The sequence below is a fragment of the Pelophylax lessonae genome, assembly GCF_965119305.1.
Source record: "Pelophylax lessonae genome assembly, chromosome: 9".
In the NCBI taxonomy this organism is placed as follows: Eukaryota; Metazoa; Chordata; class Amphibia; order Anura; family Ranidae; genus Pelophylax; species Pelophylax lessonae.
In genome coordinates, this window is record NC_138776.1 from 109,787,703 (window position 1) to 109,806,107 (window position 18,405).

General features: G+C 44.6%; 1 protein-coding gene across 1 annotated transcript in view; it reads left to right on the top strand.

The window, feature by feature from the left end:
- Nucleotides 1-18,405, top strand: part of RTKN2 (rhotekin 2) — a gene marked incomplete at its 5' end in the record, with an annotated part of 154,299 nt that overhangs the window by 83,048 nt on the left and 52,846 nt on the right. The window contains one exon of the mRNA XM_082268252.1: nucleotides 10,842-10,936. Coding sequence (XP_082124378.1) covers nucleotides 10,842-10,936 — 95 coding nt within the window. The remainder of the gene's footprint in view (nucleotides 1-10,841; nucleotides 10,937-18,405) is intronic.

Sequence of the window (18,405 nt, forward strand, 5' to 3'; positions counted from 1 at the left end):
CCTGTTCTGCCTTCCAGACAATGTGCAATGCTGTGCTGTAAACCTGTATTGATCCTTGCAGTGCAGGTTTTCTAAAGAGAAAGTGAAATGTTTTTGAATAGGCTAGTAATATACTGGCACTTTAAAGGCTCTACATAGATGTGTTCCACATACACACTATAGCTTAATGAAAATTGTTACATAGTTACATATTAGGTGAGGTTGAATAAAGACAATAGTCCATCCATTTCAATCTGTGTAGGTGTGTGTGGCTGTAATCATCTCACATACCCCTGAATGTTCTGATCCTTGAGATGCACGTCCAATAGTCTTTTGAAAGCCACCATACTACCCGCAGAAACCACCTCTTGTGGTAGAGAATTCCACAATCTTGTAGCCCTAACAGTAAAGAACCCCCCACGTTGCCTGAGGTTAAAACGCTTCTCCTCTAATCGCATTGTATGCCCCCGAGTCCTCATGCAATCCCTTCGACTGAACAGCTTTTTTTCTAAGCTGAGATCCCCATTGAGATATTTAAAAATTGCTATCATGTCCCCCCTCAGGCGTCTCTTCTCCAGGGAGAATAAATCAAGCGATTGCAGACGCTCTTCATAATCAAGGTCCTCCAATCCCCTAATTAGTTTAGTTGCCCTTCTCTGGACTTTCTCCAGCTCCAACACATCCCTTCTGAGGACTGGCGACCAGAACTGGACAGAATACTCCAGATGCGGTCGGACCAGAGTTTTATAAAGTGGAAGGATTATAGTCTTATCTCTGGAATACATCCCTTTCTTTATGCATGCTAATATTCTGCTAGCTTTGGCAGCTGCCGCTTGACATTGCATGCTGTTGCCTAGTCTATCATCAACCAAGACTCCCAGATCTTTCTCCATTTTTGATTCCCCCAAGGGTTCCCCTCCTAACGTGTATTGTGCTTTTATGTTTCTAGTCCCCAAGTGCAAAACCTTACACTTCTCTACGTTAAACCTCATTTGCCAAGTCGTTGCCCACTCCGTTATTTTGTCCAGGTCATCCTGTAGGATATCTGCTTCATGCTGTGCAGTTATTGCCCTGCCCAATTTTGTGTCATCTGCAAAAACTGCTATTGAACTACTGACCCTGACCTCAATGCTGTTTATGAATAAATTGAACAAGGTTGGTCCCAGGACTGAGCCTTGGGGGACCCCGCTTACTACCTCAGACCAGTCTGAGTATGCGCTGTTTATTACCACCCTTTGGACATGCCCTTTTAGCCAGTTCCGTATCCAAAAGCAATCCCTGCTGTCGATACCTGCAGACCTTATTTTATAAATTAAGCGCTTATGGGGAACTGTATCAAACGCCTTAGCGAAATCTAGGTACACCACATACACTGGTCTGCCCCTATTTAGCTCACAGCTCACCTCCTCGTAGAATGCTAATAGATTGGTTTGACAAGAACGCTCATTTGTAAACCCGTGCTGGTTATTACTGATGATGCTGTTGTCTTTAGCAAACTCTACGATCTAGTCCCTTATCATCCCCTCCAGAAGTTTACATACTATCGATGTCAAACTGACAGGCCTATAATTTCCCGGGACATGCCTCTGACCCTTTTTGAATATCGGAATCACGTTGGCTTTCCTCCAATCTCCTGGTACATCTCCTGTCCTAATACTGTCCGCAAAGATCAGGAACAGTGGTCTGGATATAACCTTACTGAGTTCCTTGAGTACTCTCGGATGTACGCCATCCGGGCCTGGTGATTTTGTTTGTGTTAAGTTTATCCAGCCTTTCCCCGATTTCACCCTCTGTTAGCCTTAGTGGCAAGTCCTGTGTATTACTACTAACCAAACAGTCATGGTCAGTGTACCCCTCCTTTTCCTGTGTAAATACTGACGAGAAAAAAGCATTCAGCAAAGTTGCTTTTTCAGTGTCCTCTGTAACCATCCCCCCATCATCGCTAATTATGTGTGCAATATGCTCTGCCCTAGTTTTTTTGCTGTTGATATACTTAAAGAATTTCTTTGTGGTTTTTTTTTTACTATCCTCCGCTATTTGTCTCTCAAAGTCTATTTTAGCCATCTTGATTTCGTGTTTACACTTCTTATTTGCCTCCTTGTATTGGTCGAAAGCCAATACTGTGCCTTCTGATTTATATTTCCTGAAGGCCAATTTTTTTCCCCTAATAAGATTTTTAACGCTACGGTTTAGCCAGCCAGATTTGGCCTTGTCTCTTCTAAATTTATTTCCCATAGGAATGCACTGCAAGATGCCTTTGCTTAATATGTTCCTAAAGCATTCCCATTTTTTCCTCTGTGGTCAGTGATCCCAAGGTTTGGTCCCAGTTTACCCTTTCCATCAATGAGTACAATTTTGGAAAGTCTGCCCTTCTGAAGTTAAGGGTTCCTTTGTTCCCCACTTGCCTCTTCTATTGTTATTTACACTAAATGTGATCATCCTGTGATCGCTAGAGCCCAGGTTGTCCTGGACTCCTACCTCCGAGATTATGTCTGGGTCATTAGTGATCAATAGATCCAGGATTGCGTTTTCTCTAGTAGGAGAATCCACCACCTGTGACATGTAATTATCCTGTAAGGTTTCCGTGAATAGACGGGCCTTATGTGAGTGTGTAATCCCCTCTCCCCAGTCAATGTCGGGATAATTGAAGTCCCCCAATATGATGACTGATCCTAGCTTTGCCACTTTACCCAAAAGTGCTAAAAATTCCAGCTCTACCTCCTCCCCTTGTTTAGGTGGCCTATAGCAAACCCCCACAATTACTTTTCCCTTTACTCCTTCCCTAAGGAGTTCTACCCACACGGATTCTAACTCCATACTCATCCCTTCCGTAATGTCACTCCTCTCTATCACCCTTACATTGTTCTTGACGTAGAGACATACCCCTCCCCCTCTTTTTCCTACCCTGTCCTTCCGGTACACCGAATACCCTTGGATATTTGCCAGCCAGTCATGTGAGGGGTCGAACCAAGTCTCCGCTAATCCCACAAGGTTTATGTCCTCCTCATGAACTAACATTTCCAACTCATCCATTTTATTAGCGAGGCTCCTGGCATTGGCATATACCCCTCTTAGTTTTACGGAAGTTAAACGTGATTGGTTATGTTTATTCCTGTTTGGTCTGAGGTTCTCCCGCACAGACCTACCGATTGACATTGTGGACCTACTGTCGCTGCTGACCCTACAACTGCCTTCAGTCCTTTGCTCCCTCCTAACTGACTCTACTTCTGAGCCCTCCCCCCCGTCTCCTAGTTTAAAAGCCCCTCCAACTTGGTGGCCATCTTTCTCCCCAAAAGAGCTGTACCGTCCCCATTAAGGTGCAGCCCATCCTTACTAAAGAGCCGGTAGCCGACAGAAGTCAGCCCAGTTCTCCAGGAACCCAAACCCCTCCTTCCTACACTAGTTCCTCAGCCACTTGTTAAGTTCCCTAAGCTCCTTCTGCCTCTCCTGTGTGGCTCGAGGTACAGGCAGTATTTCAGAGAAAACCACCTTGGAGGTCCTTTTCCTCAATCTCAATTGTGCCTTTTAATAAGCTATAGTGTGTATGTAGAATGCATCTATGTAGGGCCTGAAAAGTCCCAATATATTACTAACCTAGTCAAAGATTTGACCATAAACGGCAAGTGATGTGAGGCAGCCCAACTCCAGCAATGTAAAAGTCCACCCTTTCTGGGGCAAATAGCCTGATACATACTTGCTCCAGCCAGCTGCAGTGCTCTCCTTCTCCACCCAAAGCCTCAGCATCATCACAAACGATACAGGAACATTAAACCTGTATGATATGTTAAGGCTTTAGTGTGACCACAGCCACTCACAATTTACCAAACAAAATAAGGTGAATGAACCACCTTTCTCCTGCGCTCAGACAACAAGGCTCCCCGACTGCTCTTCCCACGGGACTTTACAAATGGCGTCTCGGAAGGCTACGGTCTTGCTGCCCTAAATAGACTTGGGCAGTCCAACAGTACTGTAAATAAAAAAACACAAGGGTGCACCGACCTAGCACATTATCCTCAATATTGGCTTCATTGTTGAAACATAAAAATGGCTACTCACAAACACAGGTGAAGATCAATCATATCGAACTCAAGAACTTGAGTATCAGTAGTAGTCCATACGATTGTCCATTGTCCTATTTGGATGACGGCTGACGCGTTTCGAGGCATACGCCTCTTCCTCAGAGCCCCTTTGAAGTCATTCAGATTTCCCGGGAAAGACCCATCTGATAAGTAATATATCTGTCCTCCCTGGGAATACACCAAATAGGTAATAATCAAGAATTTAAAAAATTAAACCGGATACTGTGATTGGGGATCAGTATTGATAGTTGATCCAGACAAATAGACATAATGACAGTAAGTTAAAGGTTAGGTCTATATTAAAATAAATACTATGACTACAAAACCCATCTGGCCAAGCCAAGTACTTCTAAGGAGGTGAGGGTCCTTCATTTATGGAGGTTACTGGATATCATCAAGAAAGAAAAGAAGGCGCATTTTATCCATCAAAGGGATGGGTCATCTTGACAATTTATTGTGGGCAGCGAGAGAGGTAAAAACGCGCTGCTAAGTAGAGGTTTGGAGAGGAAATTAAAGGGAGATCAGTCAGGATGAAAAAGTAGAGGAATGAACAAGTAGATACGTAGGGAAGGGACGCCCCTAAGAGAAAAAGGGGGTAATTTCTCTTAGGGGCGTCCCTTCCCTACTTATCTACTTGCTCATTCCTCTACTTTTTCATCCTGACTTATCTCCCTTTAATTTCCTCTCCAACTCTCTACTTAGCAGCGTGTTTTTACCTCTCTCGCTGCCCACAATAAATTGTCAAGATGACCCATCCCTTTGATGGATAACCTGCGCCTTCTTCTTTTGTTTCTTGATATCCAGTAACCTCCATAAATGAAGGACCCTCACCTCCTTAGAAGTACTTGGCTTGGCCAGATGTGTTTTGTGGTCATAGTATTTAATTTTAATTTTAGTATAGACCTAACCTTTTAACTTGCTGTCATTATGTCAATTTGTTTGGATCAACTATCAATACTGATCCCCAATCACAGTATCCTGTATTGTTTTTAATTCTTGATTATTAACTATTTGATGTATTCCCAGAGAGGACTGATATATTACTTATCAGATGGGTCTTCCCCGGGAAATCTGAATGACTTCAAAGGGGGTGAACTGTATTTCCCAAGCGAGGGCATCTAGTGGCCAAAATGCAATATTATAGGGTATTTTTGTCTTGAAGTATAGCAGGTGCCACTAATTACTTCTATAAAGGATTCTGCAGGACACCCCCTTCAGCTCTGTGGAAACCAGGGATAGGCTGGTGTAATGCATCAGCATCACGTCATTTGGATACTTCCAATGTGATATTGATGACTGATGACCATGCGCCCTACGGCCGTATCCAGCGTCAAGCCGCCACCCACGTCCGGCGTGACGTTGGGCCGCAAACTGCAAGCCCGCCTACTCCCAAGCAAGCTCGGATGAGCGAAGGAGGAACGGCGGGGACGCAAGGCCGGGCTGCATGCACCGCAGGTCCACTGTCATCCACTGGGATCTCTACTAGCCGGCATGTGAAACCTTTTGTCTGCCACTGCTTAATGAGGTACTGTGTCTGCTGTTTGAGCCATCTATGCCTGGTATCGTTCATCCTGCCCAAGTAAACGGAGCAACTTAACCTGCAAGCCCTGATTGACTTATCCCCTTACAGCACTGCTAATTTTCCAGGCCTGCAGGCACAGGGATACACTTTGGCCACCCAAACGCCCTGATTACTGATCTACTTTGTCTAACCTTCTTGTGTCTCAAACATACCTGGACATGCCCCCCCCCATGATGAAATTACCGGTCTATATACTGCTGCTTTGAGTACCACGCCTGCTGCTGGGACTGCAATTTTTCATGTTTTTGAGCAAGACTGCCTTGCCTCTCTTCTACTTTCTATTACAATCCCATCAGCGTGTACCTGCTCTCAACCCGGGTTGTTGCTCATATCCCATTGTTGCTTGTTTTTATGAATTGTATTTTATCAGTGATGTGTCGCACCCTGAGTCTTCCATGTGTGTGTATATAATTTTTTAAGTTTAACCATTTTTCACCTATACCTTGGTGCCCCCAGTTAACTTTCTTAGGAGAACCTCTGCGTCTCCAGTTTTCTGTAGTACATTTTGTTGTCTGTCAACGGTCACCAAACCAGGTGTAATTTGGAGGGACCTACTTCTCCTGTTATTTTTCAGGAACCCTCACTAAGTGGCAATACCTATAGGAGTCTATCCCCCCCTTTTTTTAAAGTCTCTCTCAGAAGTCAAGATGGGCAGGGGATCACCAATTCCCCCAATGCTGCGGCGAAAAATAGTGGAGCAATATCAGAAAGGAGTTTCTCAGAGAAAAAATTGAAAGAGTTTGGAGTCATCATCATCTACAGTACATAATATCATCCAAAGATTGAGAATCTGGAACAATCTCTGTTCGTAAGGGTCAAGGCCGGAAAACCATACTGGATGCCCATAATCTTCGGGCCCTCAGACGGCACAGCATCACATACAGGAATGCTACTGTAATTGAAATCGCAACATGGGCTCAGGAATACTTCCAGAAAACATTGTCGGTGAACACAATACACCGTGCCATTCGGCGTTGCCATCTAAAACTCGATAGGCCAAAAAAGAAGCCATATCTAAACATGATCCAGAAGCTCAGGCATTTTCTCTGGGCCAAGGCTCATTTAAAATGGACTGTGGCAAAGTGGAAAACTGTTCTGTGGTCAGATGAATCAAAATTTGAAGTTCTTTGTGGAAAACTGGGACGCCATGTCATCCGGACTAAAGAGGGCAAGGATAACCCAAGTTGTTATCAGCGCTCAATTCAGAAACCTGCATCTCTGATGGTATTGGGTTGCATGAGTGTGTGTGGCATGGGCAGCTTACACATCTGGAAAGGCACCATCAATGCTGAAAGGTATATCCAAGCTCTAGAACAACATATGCTCCCATCCAGACGTCCTCTTTCAGGGAAGACCTTGCATTTTCCAACATGATGCCAGACCACATACTGCATCAATTACAACATTAGGGCTGCGTAGAAGGAGCCGGGTACCTAAATGGCCAGCCTGCAGTCCAGATCTTTCACCCATAGAAAACATTTGGCGCATCATAAAGAGGAAGATGCGACAAAGAAGACCTAAGACAGTTGAGCAACTAGAAGCCTGTATTAGACAAGAATGGGACAAAATTCCCATTCCTAAACTTGAACAACTTGTCTCCTCAGTCCCCAGACATTTGCAGACATTGTTATAAAAAGAAGAGGGGATGCCACACAGTGGTAAACATGGCCTTGTCCCAACTTTTTTGAGATGTGTTGATGCCATGAAATTTAAAACCAACTTATTTTTCCCTTTTTAAAATGATAACTTTTCTCAGTTTAAACATTTTGATATGTCATCTATGTTGTATTCTGAATAAAATATTGAAATTTGAAACTTCCACATCATTGCATTCTGTTTTTATTCACAATTTGTACAGTGTCCCAACTTTTTTGGAATCGGGTTTGTATATATATATATAATATATATATATATATATATATATATATATATATATATATATATATATATATATATATATATATATAATGTGTGTGTGTAGATGTGAAACGCCTCATAGCGGGGAAATTAATCAGTTCTGACCTTTTTGCACTCTATACATGGGTATAATGATCAGGTGTAGCTATCAGGCATGGGTAAGATGATTGGTCATGCAAAACCGGTGGGGTGGGGGGGCACAGTTTTGATGTGTTCACCCTGGACTCTGGATTGTTCCAGCACTGCTCTATCCACCTCGCTTTTGTGGATGGGGGAATCGGTTAATTTTTTTTTAACAGCCCAGTGGCTGATCAAAAAAACTGATCTGTGTATGGGCAGCCTTAGAAGAATGATCTCTTTCAATACCTTATTTGTAGGTGGGGGAACATGGAGTCTTGCCCTCCTGTCTTCCAGGTTCAACAAGTTGATCAAGTTTGTATTCAAGGATCCTCTAGCCTTCACAGTGGATGATATGGTGACCAGTAGGATCAGTTCAAAGTAATCTACCCTTTTCTGTAAACTTTTCGCCCAATCCACAGTGTTGAGTTGAAGGGCATTCTGGTAATTCTCATTGTGCCAGACATGCCCAAGCTTGTCCGACTCCTGGCAAACTCCGTGATCTCCTGTCCCAGGACCAGTTTACCACCTTGCTTCTTGATCGCTGGCTTTAATGGCAGGGCATGTTTTTGTTAAATAGGAAAGAGACTTCTCGCAAAGTCTAATATCTCTCCTGGAAATATTATTTCACATGCTACAAAGGAAGAAAATTAAATCCCTGAACATACTCCAATGAATCCTTTTTTGTTTTTTTTTTCTCCACTCTGGTCTGAATCAACATTTTAACTTTGAGTTCGATAAAGGGTCAAAATCTTGGCCCTAGTGATTCTTTTTTAAAAGACTACTTGCATCTTAGTTAAAGCCCTTCATATAGGGCATTGTCCACATTACCCCCATCTGTACGTTCCCTAGTGACACTGTGGTATTTCAGACTGGTACTGACGTTTCTTCAGGGACCATCTTCTGAACCTTTCGGGGATATACTCACACTCACAAATTTGGTTTCCTCGTTGCCATCACTTCTGATCCATATCAGTACGGTTATGCTGCCCCCTACAGGAGTAGGACACTAGGCAGAAAAAAAATTCTGGCTACGCCTATGGGCAGTCCCAGGGGGTATACTTGGACAATCAGACCCAGCTGCGCCAGGTGACCAGGGAGTCCCTGATCCGGTGGCTTCAGCCCCCGATGCTCAAGTAAGGGGAGAGAGAGAGAGAGAATCCCAACTGATATGGCTCAGAGACTGCATCCGTCAATGAACGATGGAGACAATTGGATTTTGTCTTACCGTAAAATCCTTTTTCTCTGAAGTTCATTGACAGACACAGTACCCGCCCCTCTATTTTGAGTTGGGTTGGTATTATTTTTCTCTACACTGCTTTGATACAAAAACTGACATCCTATTAGCAGGAAGAGAGAGGATATACCCTCTGGGAATGCTCATAGGCGTAGCAGAAACTTTTTTCTGCCTAGTGTCCTACTCCTGTAGGGGGCAGCATAACCCTACTGATATGGATCAGACTGCATCAATCAATGAACTTCAGAGAAAAGGAGTTTTTTTAGACAAAAATCCAAATTTGTGCTAGACAGTCAAGGTTGTCTTAGGGTCTCCATGTACTGTCTAATTTGCATCCCAATCCTCAGCTAGTATATTTTTTATATAGTATTTAATGTATACAAGGGCAGCCAACATTTTTGAATTTACAATACAATACAAGGGCAGCCAACATTTTTGAATCTACAATACATTGCCAAAGTGGTTTACGTTTAGCTGATTTATTTTACATCCAGAAGAATTACTTCCTCATGTACCCTCTAAAAAAAAATAAAAAAAAAAGGGGGGGGGAGAAGAATCAGGAGAAAAGGGGGATATTTGATACCCCCAAACAGAAAAGCAAAAAATTATATACAAAAACCTATTTGATAAGCGATTCTTTTCCCATAAAAGCAGGTGTTCAGAGGCAGATTCCAGTATCTTGTATACAGTGAAAATAGCACAAAGGTGTCTCTGTAGGATTTCACCCTAATTAAGGCTTCTTCAAGATCCACTTGATTAATATTGCATCAAAGATGCAGCCATTAAGGATCTTCATGAGCATGTTATTTTACGTTAATATATACCAAATCCACTTTGAAAACATCCAGACTATGTCCATATATTAATCCCTTATAGTACTATTTCCAAGTTTCAAATATGCCTCAGAAAAACAGCTACGTGGGAGAGCTAACTGTATTCAGAGTTCAATGAAGTGTGAATATCAATCACTAGTGGACATATATTGGGCGTTACGTCAATTGAGAGAGAGCCTTTTCTACCTAAAAACCAGCAAGCTAGTGCAGGACAAGCCGCATGGCGATACTTGGCAATTGTGCTGTATGGGATTAATATAAGGACATGGCAGTGATGTTTTCAAAGTTAATTTAGTATATATTTATTCAATGTAAAATAGCATACTCATGCATATACTCATGGCTGCATTTTTGATGTAATGGATCTTGAAGAAGCCTAAGGGGAAACGTGTTGATCCTACAGAGACATCTTTGAGCTAGTTTCACTGTATATGAGATGCTGTATTCTGCAACTGTGAATACTTGCTTTTATGGAAAAACAATCTGTTTTAATATGTTAATAAATGTTTTTTTTTTTTTATATATAGTTTTTTGATTTTCTGTTTGGGCATATCAAATATCCCAATTTTTTTTTTTTTTTTTTGAAGGTACACGAGGAAATGTAATTCTCTTTTGACTTTGATGTAATGGAGGATATGGCCCTGTGTGTGTGACAAGGTCTCCTATATATTTTCACAGATTTATTTTTTTTTTAATACATTAATATCTAATATTTGAGAGAGCTTCCCTCTAAAGGTACACTCCAGTGAAAACAAAGTTGACCAAAGGATTTCTATGGAAAGCAGCCTACCAGTTCTGTTCTTCAGATTTACATGCAGACATTGCAGTTGTGTACTAGCCCTCTGCTCTTCCATTAGTTAGTAATATGGACATCTTAGAATTACTGCTAGTAATGTAGGTGAACTATTCCTAAATACTTAAATTACAGATGATTGGCCATTGATGGATTATTTAGGCATTCTGAATGGTAATTTACCTATTATGAACATGTGGGCTAAAAATGCATATTTTAGGTTTCAGGTTAACTAGTGAACACTGGTCTTGTCTGGTAAGCTCTTATCTGCTAATTCCTGCTAATCTGCTTTGTCATCCCACAGGGCAGCAAAATTCAATCTATTGGCTCATATAACATTCACTTTGGATAGTGTGGAGGACAACTTCAGAACCCATACCCTTACTGTGACTGGGCATGGTAAGTCGCACTGTCCTAAATGTTTATTGCAGTTCATGTTTACGTCACTGCATTATCTGCATGGGATGGGACAACTTCAGAACCCTTACCATGACTGGGCATGGTAAGTCGCACTGTCCTAAATGTTTATTGCAGTCCATGTTTACGTCACTGCATTATCTGCATGGGATGCCTAGCAAAAATAAAACACAGTACACCTCTGCAGTATACACATTTCTCCATGTTTAATCCTGTTTAACAACTCTGCAAGTGTTTCATAACGTTAGGGTGGCAGTCTTCCCGGACTTCTCATCTGAGGTCCAGCGACAGTCTCCTTTCCAGGATTGTCAAGCATTGGCTCAGAGTCCAGCACCTCACCTATGCCATGTTATACTTGGCACGACCTTTATGTGGTGAGTGACCATGTCCACCTCTTTGAGGATCCAGAAACTGCTTCGGCCTGCTTGGACCAACATGCTGTGCCTGATGCTGACCCAGTTTGATTTACAACTACACCCAGATCTGTTGAGTACTTTCCCCCTGGTAAAGCGCTTTTGGCCTCCCTCTCTGCTACTTTTCCTCTTCCCTTATGTGTTTCCTTCCATCCCCCATTTCTCACTTGTCTTTTGAACTCCCACCACAGCTGCGTATTGGGGCTTTCTTCTATCAGTCGTTCCCTACACATTTACTTTTTAGGGATGGTTGCTGAAGACCTACTATGGCTATTTTTTCCTCAGGACCCTCCAGTCCTTGATTGACTCAATTATTCCCTACTTCAGCCTGTTTTTTACTGCATAATGGAGCTGTCCCTGCCTTGTGCTGACCCCCATGCATAGTGCTGTGGTTAACCTCTTCACCGTGGGCTTACTGTACTGTACACAGCTCAAGAAGCAACACTACAAAGTGACCTACCATCTTCAGGACTTTTCAGCAAGTGGTTGCCCTCCTAGAATTACTCTGTAATGTATTCTTTTTCTGCTGGTTACTACTTGTGACCCTTGTTTTCATTTTGTTTTCCCTGTTTTTATGATCCTTTCCTTAGGAGTTCGCTGCAATATGTCTTTTGGTGGGACTGCTCTGCTGTTCAGTGGGCTGTCAACGCCCCAAAGATATAGACTAAATTTCTCATGGCTCCTTTAGAGTGTCTTACATGGAACGTTTGAAGATTTTTAAAATAAAGTAAAGCTTTCTGCAGTTTTCGCTCGCCTTAAGTCCCAATGTGACTATGTAGTGGTGCTGGTTGGGGTGCATGTTGTGAAACTACAACTGGCTCTTAAGTGCCCATGAGTTGATTGGGAATATCATGCCATTCACACATCCTACTCCTGGGGTGGCTCTATCCCAATTGCAAACTATGTACAATTTGCAGTGTTGGTGCAGTCAGATCAGCGGGGCAGGTACGTGTTTTAACATGCACTTATGAGTGGTCGTCCTATCCTCCAAATTACCTGGCTACAATCCTCCTCCCTACAGTTCTGTGGTGAAGGGTTTCAACTTTGTCCCAATATCTCACAAAACCTGCCATATGGCTGGTGGATTTAAGTATAGTACTAAAACCCACTCTGGACCGTATGAACCCAGGGCCTGCGGTTTCTCCCCACACTGCTACTAGGTTAAACTGTATGTTTGTTTGTTTTGCCCTTGTGGACTCCTGCCGCTTTAAACATCCCAGTAAAAAAGCCTACTCCTGTTTCTCCCTGTCACATGCCTCAATGTCCCTGTTTGACCTTATATTTTCTACTGATCTAGTGCTGCAACTCCTTGACATAATCTTTAGTCCCAGAATCCTTTCAGATCACCCCCCGCCCTGGATAACTCTTCAGCTGATATCCTGATATCCTTCCTGAGAATATATATATCCTTCCTATATGGCATTAAAACCCTTACTGCCTGACGGCTGTCTCTGAGCAGGAAAATATCCTACAGTAGTGGCAGTATTTCTTTGATGTGAACCAGGAGATCGCCCCCACTGGGGCGGTATGGGAAATCTTTAAACTAAACGACATGCCCATATGTTCCTTTCTACCTGCATTACTATACTTAAGGCCTCATCCAAACCTATGCTTCAACATGCCACAACCCATTTACAATCCTTAGAATAGGCATTTGCCAGGGACCCCTCCCCTACTAATGCTACCTTTTTAAATTAGATTCTCAAATGGTTTTCCATCAGACTGGCCTTTATGCCTGATAAAAACATGACTTTGAACATCAGACGCCTGTTTATGAACATACAAGCTTCCCTTGAGGTTGTTGGCACTTGAGTGGTGGTGGCATTATGTGCTGCTAAAGCCTTTGACTCGGTGAATGGGGATGCCTCTGGCACTGTCTGAGGGGTTTCGGCTTCAGTCTTTTCATCAAATGAGTGCAGCTCCTTTATCAGAGTTTGTGCCCATGTCTTGGCTAATCGTTGGGTGTTTGATCCTTTCCCCTTGGGGAGGGGTACACATCATGTACACTCAACCTTTTACCTCTGTTTTGTCCGCCACCCCCTCTAACCACTAACTTACTGCCCGAGAGATTGACAATCACTTCAAAGACCAGATTGATGCAATACTTGAGGACGCCTCCACTGGGCGTACATCTTCCCCACTCAACATACCTTGCCTAACAGCGCAGTCCACATTCTTTTTAACTGACTACTACTAAAGAGGTTACAAAAATTTTCTCAGATACCCACCTTACCATTTGTCCCCTGGATCCTGTTCCCTCACAGCTACTACGGTCACCCTGTCTTCTTTCGTTCATTGACGGACACAGCTTCTGATCTCCATAACCGTTGGGTTATACTGCACCCTATAGGAGTAGGACACTAGGCAGAAAAAAGTCTGGCTACACCCATGGACAGTACCCCCCCTGTCTGCTATAGGCACTTTTTTTGGCCTAGTCGAGTAAGAAACTAGTTCCTTGCTGGGATCTTTGGTCCTGGCAATTTTTTCTTTTTAGATAGAAATTTTTTTTCTCCTGGAATTTTGCTGTGAGATCTACAATCGACTGCTGGACTGGGCGACGGGCTGGATAATTTAGATCCAGTGGTCACCCCAGTCTGGCCAGCCAGCGCGTGCAGACCTCAGCTCTGCGCTAGGTCGGCCGCGACAGCCCCATTAGGCTGGCCTGCGAGTTAAATGCCTTGTGAGGTCGCATACGAGTGGTTCTCGGCCCGAGTCGCAGCGTTCCTCCTGGCCGTCTGCCCCCCGTTTCAATGGAGAGGGGTTCTGTCTGGAGCAGTGCCCGTCTGGTTCCTGGTATTGTGAATAGCTGTCCCCCCCTCTCCCTCTGGGGGGGGGTTTGGGGTGGACGTCTGCCCCTCTTTGGGACGTTCGGACCCCTGGGTTCCCCTCCTTTTGGTGGGGGCAGGACGCTATGCTGGTGATGGGGGCCGGGGGAGGTGTGCGCCACCAGCGACCGATCGACTTGGGGAGGGGCTGGTGGGGGCTCCTTCCTCGGTCTGTCCTTGAGGCCTGGGTTCCCTCCCTGGGTCCCTGTGAGCCTTGTGGTGCCGCCATTTTGCTGTAGCTTGTGTTTCTATACATGGCGGCAATGTTTGTGGAGTCCGACAACCATTTTGTTGTGGTTTGCCATTGAGAATAGCGGCCCTGACAGTGGAGCCCTTTGGGTGGCGATTTCAGTGGTGGGAGCCCCTCCTCATCCCCTGGTGCTGACTCCTGGATCCTTTTATCGCCATGCGTGGAGGGAAGATTGTCCTGGTGGCTGCAGGTGCCTGTTTCTGCTGGGTGGGGAGTCTGGTGGGGTTCTCTCCCTCCCTGCTGAGGATCGATTGGTGCTTGTGCCTGGTGACGGGGTGGTGCTGACAGCGCAGTGGGGGCTGTCCCTTGCAGTGTTTTACACTTTGTGGGGTCCCCCTGGTGACTCAAGTCTTTGGAGCACATCTCCCTCCCCCAATCCCCTCTCTGAGACTGCCGTACCCTCCGGGTCCCAACCATCCATGAATGCGCTGACGGCGGTCCTGGAATCCTTGGTGTCCCGGGTGAAGGTACTCTTCGGGCGACGGGCTAGCATAAAGCGTCACCTGTCTCATCAGATCCTGAATCTGTTTCAGCGGACGTGGGTCACCCTGCTGGGTCTGCAACTACGGCCCGGAATCCTCCGATAGTGAGGATGATTCCTCCTAGTCTTGAACCGCGCACAAAAAGGCGCTGGTGGAAGCACTGATTGTATCTGTGCGTAAGACTTTGAAGATGGAGGTCGCAGCTGCGACCGAGGCGCAGGTTCCCTTTGGCACTCACAAGCCATCCAGAGCAGCAAAGGTGTTTCCTTTCCCCGCCTATTTTGACAGATTTGTTGTTAGAGTGGGGGCGACCAAAGCGTCCCCATGGGGTCCCTAAGCGCTTTACTAGGCATTACCCCCTAGGAGTTCCTCCTTAAGATGTGGACTGTTCCACCAGTGGGGGATCCTCCGGTTTCCAGATTAAACAAGGCAACCATGATTCCGGTTGAAGAAACCCTGGCCTTTAAGGATCCAGCTGACAGGAAGGCGGAGACTGTGGCCCGCAATGTGTACACCCTGGCAGGTTCAGCATGGAGGCTGGTATTCACCATTGGCCTGGTGTTGCAAACTCTGACCAAGTGGGTTAAGCTTTTACACTGACCTGGATGGAGAACAGCTCCCCACTGCCTTGGCTGAGCTGGCGGGTCGCTGGCTTTAACAGCTTGGCTGTTGAAAGCAAGATGTTAAGGGATAGAGGCCTTTCTGACTCTGTGATTCCTACCCTTTTGAAGGCCAGGAAGTCGACACCTAGGAAGATCTATCATCGTACATGGAAATCGTACATTTGATGGTGTGAATCTCTGCAACTGCACCCTTGCTTGTTTTCTGTAGCTAGGGTTTTAGCCTTTTTACAAAAAGTGGTTGAACAGCATTTGGGGTTGGGTACTATCAAGGGCCAGGTGTAAGCTTTTGGCTATTTACTTTCAACGTCCCTTAGCTACTAATAGCTTGATTCGCACTTTTGTTCAAGGGGTGCGCCATCTGGCTCCTCCGAAGAGATCTCCGTTACCTCCGTGGGATCTCAATCTGGTTTTGTCTGTTCTGCAAAAGCCTCCTTTTGAGAATATTAGGGAGATTTCTCTGCTTTCCTTGTCACAGAATGTTACCTTCCTGGTGGCTATTACTTCTGCTTGCAGAGTATCTGAAATGGCGGCGCTGTCCTGTCGTTCACCTTATTTGGTTGTCCACAGGGATAAAGTGGTTCTCTGACTTAATCCATCTTTTCTCCCTAAGGTGGTGTCGGATTTTCAACTTAATGAAGACATCGTGTTGCCTACCTTATGTCCTAAGCCTAAGCATCCCAAGGAAATTGCCTTGCATTCTTTGGATGTGGTTCGGGCGATAAGAGTTTATCTGACGGTGAGTCCTTTAGGAAATCGGACTCTTTGTCCTTACAGAAGGTCCTTGCAAAGGTTTGGCTGCGTCTGCTGCAACCATTTTGAAGTGGATCAGGAAGATGGTTGTTCAGGCTTAGTCAATCAAGGGTCAGGTTCCTCCTTCCCTGTGAAGGCGCATACTACCAGGGCGCTGAGTGCCTCTTGGGCTTTTCGCCACCAGGCCTCTGTTGTACAAGTTTGTAAAGCAGCAACTTGGTCGTCTGTGTACATATTTACTAAATTTTACAAGGTGGATTTATTGGCTTCTTTGGATGCCTCTTTTGGAAGCAAGGTTTTGCAGGCTGCTGTTTCGTAAGAGAATGTTTTTTGTTTCCTTTAAGGGGTTTTAACCTGGGTGAGCGCCTGTTTTGTTCGTTACCAAGCGGGCTAAGTTTTTAGCTTTGGAGTTTACGTTACTTTCTGGTTGCGTTCTTCACCCCTCATGCCTATACTGCTATGGGACATCCCATTCAGCTAATGAAGATGGAGGCTGAGTCTGTCAATGGACAATAGAGAAAATATGATTTTTGTAAGATCTTACTGTAAAATCTTTTTTCTCTGAAGTCCATTGACAGATGCAGCACCCGACCCTCTGATGTGGAGATGGTTTTTTTCCTTCACTGCTCACAACAAATCTGGTTTTCTGAGCAGAGGGTGTGTGGGGACGACTCCGTAGTCGTGAAATATTTCCTGCCTAGACTACTCCTGCAGGGGGCAGCATAACCCATTCAGATAATGAAGATGGAGGCTGCGTCTGTCAATGGACTTCAGAGAAAAAGATTTTATGATCTTACAAAAATCTTTTTTTTTTTGCTCGCTGTCTGTTGGAGCTAATTGGATCATATTTTACAGTAGAATTCCTGCCTAACATTAACTAGCCTTAAAGTAATTGTAAAGTCTTGTTTTTTTTTTTTTTCCTATATAAAAATAGTAAACATGTTTATACTGTTGCAGTGGATTTGCACAGAGCAGCCTGAATCTTCCTCTTCTTGGGTCCATCTTCTGCTCTCCTGGCCACTCCCTCCTTTTTCAGTGCCCCCACAGCAAGCAGCTTGCTGTGGGGCACCCAAGCCGAGTCACAGCTCCCTGTGTCCATTCAGACACGGAGCCCCGACTCAGTCCTGCCCCATCTCTCTCCTGATTAGCTAGCTTACTTTGACAGCAACGGCAGCCATTGTCTCAACCAATCAGGAGGGAAAATCTTGGATCGCTGAAACACTCGTGGACATTACTGGGCAGAGAGGGACCTCGGGTAGGGGTTTAGGAGGGGGGGGGGGGCTGCTACGCATTGCATGCATTAAGATAAAAAACCTTGTGACTTTTCAACTCCTGCTACCTATGCTGATTCGAGCTCCAATCCCAGTTGACGCTTAATCAGAGGAAAGGCATCGGTTGGAGGCAGCCAGGACGTCAGCACGCACGGGCCGCACTGCAGGCGGTCCGTGTCACTACGAGAACCGTGTTACATCTCTGAATTCGTTTTGTAAGTGTTTTTATCCAATAAATATGATTTTATAAAGCAATAATGCACTACAAGTCATTTCCTTTCCACTCTTTATATCCATCCATGACCTCAGAGGCGTTGTTCGGTTCTTGGTCCATGGATCCATCCCACACCAGCCTACATAATCATTGACCCTTGTAGGTCTGGTAAGCAGCCAATTCAACCTTTTTTTGGCACATTGGTGGAGCATGCAGCACTTGGAAATGATTAAGTCTTCACCTGTTTGAGCATATCACTTAATTTGGACTTTGTTGATATAACTTTTTTTATTCGCACGGTATTGCACTTGTGTGTGTGTGTATGTGTGTGTGTGTGTGTGTGTGTGTGTGTGTGTGTGTGTGTATATATATATATATATATTACTGTAAAATCTTTTTTCTCTGAAGTCCATTGACAGATGCAGCACCCGACCCTCTGATGTGGAGATGGTTTTTTTCCTTCACTGCTCACAACAAATCTGGTTTTCTGAGCAGAGGGTGTGTGGGGACGACTCCGTAGTCGTGAAATATTTCCTGCCTAGACTACTCCTGCAGGGGGCAGCATAACCCATTCAGATAATGAAGATGGAGGCTGCGTCTGTCAATGGACTTCAGAGAAAAAG